This window comes from Pinus tabuliformis, chromosome 8 (genome assembly GCF_031772625.1).
Source record: "Pinus tabuliformis cultivar Carrire ecotype Pingquan chromosome 8, CPIR1, whole genome shotgun sequence".
NCBI classification, from domain to species: Eukaryota; Viridiplantae; Streptophyta; class Pinopsida; order Pinales; family Pinaceae; genus Pinus; species Pinus tabuliformis.
The window spans coordinates 224,152,177-224,163,067 of NC_142294.1; the positions used below are offsets into that span (position 1 = coordinate 224,152,177).

General features: G+C 37.6%; 1 protein-coding gene across 1 annotated transcript; it reads left to right on the plus strand.

The window, feature by feature from the left end:
• Positions 1-1,972: 1,972 nt before the first annotated feature.
• On the plus strand, positions 1,973-3,905 carry LOC149234957 (ACT domain-containing protein ACR4-like; the record flags this gene model as incomplete). Its single annotated transcript, XM_089368417.1, has 5 exons — positions 1,973-2,018; positions 2,118-2,185; positions 2,271-2,888; positions 3,088-3,192; positions 3,444-3,905. Coding segments are annotated over 5 exons (1,299 nt in total), but the record flags the coding sequence as incomplete, so codon positions are not given.
• Between the last annotated feature and the right edge of the window lie 6,986 nt (positions 3,906-10,891).

The window sequence follows — 10,891 nt, forward strand, 5'->3', positions numbered from 1 at the left end:
GGTGAAGGAGGCGAATATATAGCTTCAGCAAAAGTTGTCAAAATCGAAAAAACAGTATTTATGGTGAAATGAAATAGAGGAGCAGATCCGTGTGGACATTAATTTTGTTTGCCTAACAAATTAATAATGTCGGGTAAGCATAATGTCATGTCAAAAATTTTAGAATCTCTCCTTGATATTTTTTTAACTTGACACCAAATTTTATCTTTTTTTTGGATTTTTTTATTTTAGTGCATAATATTTGCTACTCCCTTTTAAGGTTTTAAAATCAAAATATATATTTTGAAATCAATATTTTTATTATCATATGATATATTATCTTTTGTTATTGTTATTAGTTCAAAGTCTTTTCTTTTCATCCACAGTAAGAATTGGGGCCTTTTCAAGGTCAGCCGCGAATAACCCAAAACAATGGTCAATCTCCACATATTTGGAAAACAGAACCGTACCTCATGTGAACGAATGCGAATAAAATCTTGAATAGATAGGAAAATCGAGTGGTGTGAAGGATAGACGGGAGGCATGTGCTAAAAGCTAAGTTACCAAGTTCGGCCGTATCGACCCAAAAAATTCGGAAATTCGTCCGTACGATTCGGTTCGCGTTTTAATACGGTACCGAGTTTTTAGTTTATGGATTCCATTTATGTGAACAATGCCCAAAGTTTGCGGGTTTTTATGATCTTCCAATCGGTCGTCTTGCCGTTATTAGCGAAGACGCTGAGAATAGGGCAGGGCCCTAAGTATGCAATGGAAAATAGATCTAAGTTGAAAATAATAATTTTTATATTCAATAATATGATAGAAATTTTTAGTATTAAAAAGTTTAAAGAGAAGGGTAACTTATATATTAAAAAAATTATAAAATTTCAAAATAGTTTTTCTTATTCTTATTTAGATGATAGTTATGAGTAAATTGGATAATAGTGGTTTATTGGGATTATTGGTATGGAATTAGAATTTAATTTAAAGGGTTCAGAAATTAATTTTTACATATTTATTATTGAATAAATTTTGATTTGAAGAAAGAGATTGAGATATAAGTTTTCTGATCTGTGTTGATCATCTGAAACTTAATTTTAATATTCAATATCTAATTTTTATATAAATATCAGGTTTGAATTTTTGTTATTTATATTATTATATTTGACTTACAAGTTTTTCAAATTTGCAATACTAATAAATTTTGTTTGATGCATTTTTTCTTTCATTATTAGATAATTTTAAATAGACATAAAAGATTAATATTAGAAATAAGTACCACATTATTCAAAGTAGCAAGTGAGCAAAGATTCATTTTAGTTTTTTTTTTTTGAAAAAAATAAAAAATTGTTAGTCTTTATAAGATGTATATGTCGAATTTTTCTCGTATTCAATTTTATATTGTCAAATTTTTTCCGTATCGAATTGAATTCGAATCCATATTCGAATTCGAATTTGGTAACTATGGCTAAAAGTCGGGCGATGGAAACTTGTAAGGCGTTCAGTGGCCCAAAATTCTTGTACCAGTTGCATTAATATTTTTAATGTCTCGTGGGTAATAATATTGTTATAGAAGGATAGATAGGAGGGATGTGTTAAAAGTCGGGCGATGGAAACCGAGTAGTTTACTTAGGCGGAGGAATTGCCTGGTTTCCATCCCTACCCCGAAAAACGTCTGGCTCCAGTTGTCGGCAATCCCTCCCCTAGCTCCTCCACCCTCTGTTCCGCATTAATTTCTTGACAGAATTTCTGCCGCGGAGAGCTAATGCAATTTCCAATTCGAAATGGAAGAATTTGGAAACTACGGACTACTCCCCCAACCAACTCGAGCAGCCCCTACAGCTCACTCACCTTCCTCCTCGACTCAGCACCTACAGCTAAACACAAAACTTCGGCCGAGGAAATTCCTCCGCTCTGCAGCTCACCACCTAGGGGACGTGACATTCAGGTTCAGGTTCATTCATCCACCTAGGTAGACTACTCCGAACCTTAAATCAACAAGGCTTATGTTTCTTCAGATGGGAGATGGTTCATGGACGGTATGTTGTAATTAATGATATTATGTCTTATGTTTTTGTAGGTTAATACTCTTACAATTGTTTTAGTCCTACTCCCGACAAATTCTTCTGCTATGGCAGTGTTCCATGTCACAGATGAAAATGGAAAAAAACTTACAGAGGAAGGCATAATTGGGTACATTGAGAAGGTATGTATAAATTTATTTCAAACCAGGGTTAGCAATAAAAGAGTATTTCTCATGTTTCCTGAATCATCCATGCATTGTATTGCAGAGGTTGGCAACAAACCCTTGCGTAGTGCCTTTGTTTGGAAAACTAGTAGGTCTAGATGCAACCGCTGAACATACGACAATTGAATTAACAGGCACTGACCGACCGGGACTGCTATCTGAAATATTTGCCGTACTGGGTGACCTAAAATGTAACGTTGTGGAGGCGGAGGTCTGGACTCACAACAGGAGGGTTGCCTGTCTTGTATACGTTACTGATGAGGACACAGGTGCGGCCATTGAAGACCAGCAAAAGATTTGTAAAACTGAAGAGCTCTTGTTAAATGTAATGAGAGGAAACAGCACCATCAGAGAAGCTAAAACGGTGGTGTCAATGGGATTCACTCACACAGAAAGGCGGCTTCATCAATTGATGTTTTCTGACCGTGACTATGATAAACTTGATGGAACTGGATACAGGGCATCTCTTTCTCTCAAGGACAATGACAACGCCAAGCCTCTTGTGACTGTTGACAACTGTTTGGAGAGGGGGTATTCTGTGGTGACTGTTCAGTGTAAAGACAGACCTAAGCTTCTCTTTGATATTGTTTGCAGCTTGACAGATATGGAGTATGTTGTCTTTCACGCCATTATAGACTCTCCAGGCCCACAAACTTTTCAGGTATAGCTCTAGCAACTACAAGGGACTTGATTTTTCATAGGATCATTGTTTTTTTTCAAATGTTTATTTACTAATTTGATTTTGTTAAACCAGGTATAGGTGGTTTCAGATCACATCCCTAATGGGATTAATATTGAATCTAAATTAGGTTAAAGAAGAGTTGGGGTATTTATTTTCGTTCTTCTCGTTTGTGATACAGGAGTACTACATCAGGCATACTGATGGTTTCCCCGTGTATTCAGAAGCAGAGAAGCAGCATGTGATTCAGTGTTTGGAGGCTGCCATTAGACGAAGAACATCAGAGGTATGAGTCCAAGGATCGAATCCATGGTGGAAATTTATTCAAAACCCTAAGACTTCATCCATGCGTTGTATTGCAGATGTTGGCAACAAACCCTTGCATATTGCCTTTGTTTGGAAAACCAGTAGGTCTAGATGCAGCCGCTGAACATACGACAATTGAATTAATAGGCAGTGACTGACCGGGGACTACTATTTGAAATATTTTCCGTACTAGGTGACCTAAAATGTAACGTTGTGGAGGCAGAGGTCTAGATTCACAACAGGACGCTTGCCTGTCTTGTATATGTTACTGATGAGGACATAGGTGTGGCCATTGAAGACCAGCAAAAGATTTGTAAAACTGAAGAGCTCTTGTTAAATGTAACGAGAGGAAATAGCATCATCAGAGAAGCTAAAATGGTGGTGTCAATGGGATTCACTCACATAGAAAGGTGGCTTCATCAATTGATGTTTTCTGACCGTGACTATGATAAACTCGATGGAACTGGAGATAGGGCATCTCTTTCTCTCAATGACAATGACAACGCCAAGCCTCTTGTGACTGTTGACAACTGTTTGGAGAGGGGGTGTTTTGTGGTGACTGTTCAGTGTAAAGACAGACCTAAGCTTCTCTTTGATATTGTTTGCAGCTTGACAGATATGGAGTATGTTGTCTTTCACACCACTATAGACTCTCAAAGCCCATGGATTCAATCTTTGGACTCATACCTCTGATGTTCTTTGTCTAATGGCAGCCTCCAAACATTGAATCACATGCTACTTCTCTCCTTCTGAATACACGGGGCAACCATTAGTATGCATGATGTAGTACTCCTGTATCACAAAAGAGAAGAACGGAAATAAATACCCCAACTCTTCTTTAACCTAATTTAGATTCAATATTAATCCCATTAGGGATGTGATATGAAACCACCTATCCCTGGTTTAACAAAAACAAATTAGGAAATAAACATTTGAAAAAAAACAAAGATCCTATGAAAAATCAAGTCCCTTGTAGTTGCTGGAGCTATACCTGAAAAGTTTGTGGGCCTTGAGAGTCTATAGTGGCATGAAATACAACATACTCCATATTTGTCAAGCTGCAAACAATATCAAAGAGAAGCTTCATTCTATATTTACACTGAATAGTCACCACAGAATACTCCCTCTCCAAACAGTGGTCAACAGTCACAAGAGGCTTGGCATTGTCGTTGTCCTTGAGAGAAAGAGATGCCTTGTCTCTAGTTTGATCGAGTTTATCATAGTCACAGTTAGCAAACATCAATTGATGAAGCCGCCTTTTTGTGTGAGTGAATCCCATTGACACCACCGTTTTAGTTTCTCTGATGGTGCTATTTCCTCTCGTTACATTTAACAAGAGCTCTTTAGTTTTACAAGTCTTTTGTTGGTCTTCAATGGCCGCACCTGTGTCCTCATGAGTAATGTATACAAGATAGGCAACCCTCCTGTTGTGAATCCAGACCTCCGCCTCCACAACGTTATATTTTAGGTCACCTAGTACGACAAATATTTCAAATAGTAGTCCCAGTCGGTCAGTGCCTGTTAATTCAATTGTCGTATGTTCAGCGGCTGCATCTAGACCTACTGGTTTTCCAAACAAAGGCACTACGCAAGGGTTTGTTGCCAACCTCTGCAATACAACGCATGGATGATTCAGGAAACATGAGAAATACTTTTTTATTGCTAACCCTGGTTTGAAATAAATTTATACATACCTTCTCAATGTACCCAATTACGCCTTCATCTATAAGTTTTTTGCCATTTTCGTCTGTGACATGGAACACTGCCACAGCAGAAGAATTTGTCAGGAGCAGGACTGAAACAATGGTAAGAGTATTAACCTACAAAAACATAAGACATAATATCATTAATTACAACATACCGTCCATGAACCATCTCCCATCTGAAGAAACATAAGCCTTGTTGATATTAAGGTTCGGAGTAGTCTACCTAGGCGGATGAATGAACCTGAACCTGAAGGTCATGTCCCCTGGGTGGTGAGCTGCAGAGTGGAGGAATTGCCTGGGCTGGAGTTTTGTGTTGAGCTGCAGGCTCCGAGTCGAGGAGGAAGGTGAGTGAGTTGGAGGGGCCGCCTCGAGTTGGTTGGGGGAGCAGCCCGCGGTTTCCAAATTCCTCCATTTCGAATTGGAAATTGCATTAACTCTCCGCGGCAGCAATTATGTCAGGAAATTAATGCGGAGCGGTGGACGGAGGGTGGCGGAGCTAGGGGAGGGTGGAAGAGCTAAGGGAGGGATCGCTGATGGCCGGAGCCGGACATTTTCCCGGGCGAGGGCAGAAACCGGGCAATTCCTCTGCCTAGGTAGACTACTCCAATGGAAACTTGTAAGGCCTTCAGTGGCCCAAAATTCCTGTACCAGTTGCATTAATGTGTTGTCGGTAATAATATGGTCATAGAATTTGTCAAATGCCTCAATTTTCAAAGTGTTGTACAATGTTATATCGTAAATTCTGGATTGCCTTAATCACCTCCTTTACAGAGTTGACAGACCGAGTGTCTCATCCTTCGAGCGAGTGTTAACCATAGAGGGGTAGTGGAACTCAATTTCATTCTAACATATTTTAATTGATGTTTCTTTGTTTCCCAGATTGCCGTTTTTGTAAAACATTACTGTTAAGTCGAATTTATCTTTACTTTCGGCGTGCTAACTTTTCACTCATTTTCTTTGTTGTCCGATCAACCTTCTACGTGACAGATTACTGTTCCTTGGAATTTCCTCACTGGCCGGTTAATTTTTTTATATTTTTGTTTAATCGGAAGTAATGCTTCTATGTTATATGTAGTTGTTATTGTGAGTTTCTAGGCGTCTTATGTTGTGAATTAGAATCGTGATCCAAAAGTGTCATAGTTCTTGTGTTATGTCATATATATTTGTAATTTTTGTGTGATATTCTTGTGTTATGTCATATATATTTGTAATTTTTGTGTGATAGTCTTGTATTATGTCATATATATTTGTAATTTTTGTGATGAATAAAATATTGAAGAGTGATTTGTGTTCTGTGTAATTGCACTGGATCTCAATTTCTAATATGGTATGAGAGCCACTGAAAACTGATATTTGACAAACAAAAAGCCAACTGTCATTGGCAGCCGAGGGTGGAACTTCTTTGGATCGATGAATGAGATTGTGTAGAGAATATGTGGCAGCCTAGGGTGGAACATCTTTGGATCGAAGATTGAGATTGTGTAGAGAATATGTGTCAGAATTTAGGATTAGCTCAGCATTGAGAAAATTGCGAACCAGAAAAGTGCTGCAAATTTAACTCATCAGCAATCTGTGTTTTTCTAATAGTTTTTTGTAACCATTTTGTTTTTTGATGCACATGCTGGAGTGTTGGTTGTATAAATTTAACTCACCAGCAATCTGTGTTTTTCTAATAGTTTTTTCGTACCCGTTTTGTTTTTTGATGCACATGCTGGAGTGTTGGTTGGACGCCTGTATGGTTGTCTTCTCATTTTGATGTGATCTACGCAACATCACTGTTTCGGTTAAAGTTTGAGGAGCAACGGATCTATGCAATTTCTGTAGTTGCAAGCCGATAAGAGACAGTGTGTCATCGCTGTCAGATTTTGAGGATCAAAGGTTGACGTAGGACGATTCAGTTGAAAGTTGTTGAACGTTGTTATGCTTTGCTAGCTGGATCTGCGAGTATAGAGATTTGCCTCTTGTTGTTGCGAGTGGAGGTGTTAAGGTGAAGCTCCACGGGAGGAAGCGTTGACATTTATTAAATCAGATCAAATCGATCGAGGGAAATTCGCGTGTTGCAAGCTAAATTGCAGAGCGATAATGAGATTCAATCTCATGATCTCAGTTTGAGTATGAGCTCTATTGGCCACAGAGAGATTGCATAATTTCTCCAGTATCATCAGTTTCAAGCAAATACGGTCAATCTGGTGCCGGTAACGTGGGAGAAGAATCAGATCCGCAGATCTTAGATTTGAAAAAAAAAAAAAAAGAGTAACATGGACTCCCTTCCCGTATCAATTTTCATACTTTGGAAAGTTAAAATTCAAATGCATCTTATGAATATAGGTTTGTGGAGTATAGTAAAAGGAACCGAAAAGGCTCCTACTGATTCCAAGCTTTTCGTGGAATGGGAAAAGAGAGAAGACAAGGCTAAGGCTATAATTGGATTGGGACTTTTCGACACTCAATTGCATTTGATTGATTTAACAAAATCGGCTCATGAAATCTGGGAATGTTTGAGTAAGCTATTTGGGGTAAAGGCTATGAACGCAAAGTTCTCCTTTAAACTGCAGCTCTTTAGTCTCAAAATGCATAATGAGACACCTCTCTCTAATCATATAAATGAGTTAATGTCTCTCTTTGGGCAATTGGCTTAAATTGGTGCTAAGGTAGAAATAGATGATGCTAAAGCAATTCTATTAAATAGCTTATCTCCCAAATATAGCAACATTGTATTCACATTAAGCCAAATGTCTTCTCAATCATTAGAAGGAATGGTATCATCACTTTTAGCTAAGGAAAAAAGGGCAAATACAGAAGGTTCAGATGCTGGTGGTCAACATGAACTTGCACTATTTTCCAAAGGCAAAATGAAAAAAGCAAAGGGTTCAACATAATGCTTCTACTGTCACAAATATGGACATACCGCCTAGAATTGTAGAACTTGTGCAAGGGATATTCTAAATGGAAAGGAAACTGCAAACATATCCAACATGGATGACATGTCAGAATCAGATAGTGATGAGTGGCCATCAGAATCACCTCTCAAACTATTTTAAAAGTAAAAGAGATTTAAGTTCTTCTATTGTGTGGTGTGAGTTGATTGTGTGTTTTTTATTGGTTATAAAAAGGATTGATGGTTCTTAAACTGGAAGCCCTGGTGTCCGAAACATCAATTCTTGTATGTTTGTAATGTTGGTTATAAAAAGGGTTGGTGGTTCTTAAACTGGAAGCCCCGGTGTCCGAAACATCAATTCTTGTGTAAGGTCAAGTTGTTTGATCAACTCTTGAGCACATTCAGTACCCAGACCTCCATCCTATCAACTGAAGGATAGCCGAAAGTGAAATATCCCACAGATAGTGGTTGGTCCATAGGATGGTTCATTACTTGACAACTCATATTGCGAAAGACCCGACAAGCTGAGGTGTCAATATTGTTGATCTTGCAAAGTTCATCAACGATGGTCAGAGGTGGTTACATTTTAAATGGAGGTCAAGTAATAGCTTGAAGATGTCGTGGTGAAAGAGTGGTGTTTGCGAGATTCTAGAGTGGATATGGTTGTTGATGAAGACCAGTGAGACATATATTTATTTATTGTTGTTGTAATATGTTGCGAGGGTGTTGGAAGTAATGCTTCCATGTCATATGTAGTTGTCATTGTGAGTCCCTAGGCGTCAATCTAGAAGCTAATGATTCCTATGTTGTGAGTTGGAATCATGATCCATATGTGTCATAGTCCATGTATTATGTCCTATATATTTTTAATTATTGTGATCAATAAAATTTTGAAGAGTGATTTTTGTTGTGTGTAATTGCACTCTATGCTCTGGATCTCAATTTCTAATATTTTTGGGTTAATAACACCTAATTATAAATTATCATAGATAACAATGTTTACTTTGGAATATTGCTTTCAAAATTTCAATTTAATTGCCAATAATTTTTAGATTTTCTAGTTAAGGACACTTAATTATAAATTATCATAGATAACAATTTTTACTTTGGAATATGGCTTATAAGATTGCAATTTAATTGCCAATAATTATTAATTAGATTTAATTTAGAATATTCATAATAGAATAAGAAATCAAAGGTTGAGATTTATGTAGTTATGCTCTTTTAATTAAAATGGTTAATTTAAAAAGATGTCATTTGAACATGTGAGTCAGTTATGGTTTTTTGTATAAGTGGTATGGATAAACCATGGTATGGGCCAGTAGTAAGTGTTTTGATACTTATTATGATTTGATGCCTATGTATCTTTAAATGGCTTCCCTGGCTATATCAAACTTCATATTTTCTACACTACTAAAATTAGATAAATATAGTTTACCTTTGTTTCATTTTCATATATAATGTTTTTTAATATTTTGCCCTGGCTATATCAAACTTCATATTTTCTATACTACTAAAATTAGATAAATATAGTTTACCTCTATTTCATTTTCATATATAATGTTTTATGATATTTTGCTATATTTCTTTAATCAATTTATTAGGTAGGATAACATTCTGTATTTCTTTAATAATTTTATTTTGAAAGTATTGTTTTTCTGTAAACTTCAAGCTCTATTGCTTACTTATAAAATTACATTAAATACATCATATCATCAACTTTTCTACATGGTCTACCACTTGGTAAACTACACCAATGGTAGAAAAACGATGTTTTTTGTCTAAAAAAGACATCAAATTGACATAAATTGTAGATTAACCATGATATGTCATGAGTATCAACCCTATGATAGACATACATATGTTTAAATGCAACAAAATTGTAGTTATGTTGTTCGTAACCAATGATAGCAATAAACTTAACTCACGTCTAGTGTCTCAAATCTCACAACATCGGGTACATATATCCTAGGAGATGCACAAAGTCAGATAGGGTTGTTCTACATCAGGAACCTTTTCAATGAAATAATCCTATCTCATCCAGCTTAACTATTCAGCACAATTGGACCACCTCTTATGGGGACATATTTGGCGTAGTGATTTAGGGCCCAAAGTTGCTCACTTCCTTTCGCTAGTGGGTCACAAGTGGATACTAACCTGGGATTGACTTTAGAAATGGGGATTTGATGGCACATCAATGTTCCCCCTATGCAATCAGGTGGAAGAATCAATTTCCCATCTCTTTCGAGGCTACCCCATAACATGTGAAGTTTGGAATCAAGCTTTTGACCTCTTTGGTCCAATATCTAGCCAACTAGACAGCATCCACGAACTCCTTGAGAACTGGAAAATTAACTGATTCTCCAATCTGGTGGTGAACTGTGCATGGTGGCTCACTCTGGGTCTACTTCTGTGGAACACCTGGAAGGAGAGGAATTAGGCCCTATTCAATTGAAAAACACCTTCTAGTGTGCACATATGGAGCCAAAAGATTTCAAACATCCAAGAATCCATCCTTAAAAAATGGTCACCTGATGATTAGACCCTGACCCAACTAAAGCCTGAATTCTAGCCCATCTAAACCTCTTGTCTGCCTTGATTTACTCCAGCACGACTACCCCGCCACCTTCCCCTACCCGTTCTCCGTCCTCATTTCTCCCTACCCCTGAAAAATTCCTTCACATTAACTTCGATGGGGCTCCAAAGGGTAATCCCGAACTGGTAGGCTTCAGTGGCATCATTCGTGACTTAGTTGGCTCCCCAAGGGTAGTTTACTCAGGCTTCTGTGGTATCTCAATAAATAATGTGGTTGAATTGACAGGATTGGAAGTAGGCATGAGCCTCGCACCCACCTTTGATACAGAAGAATTGGAATAGTTAGGTACTTGCGCCTCATCATAGACATGGTCTAGAGGTCCGATCATCAATGGCTCTCCCCCCAAGAAAGTTGTTAGGAGTTGGAGACTAACTTCAAACACATCAGTACTAGCCATGTTCTCCTAGAAGGAAACAAAGTCACAGACTAGTTGGCCAATTGTGGGGCGAACCAGCCGCATAAAAATTTGGCCTAGTCAGAACTTCATAGCAAAGAGGCC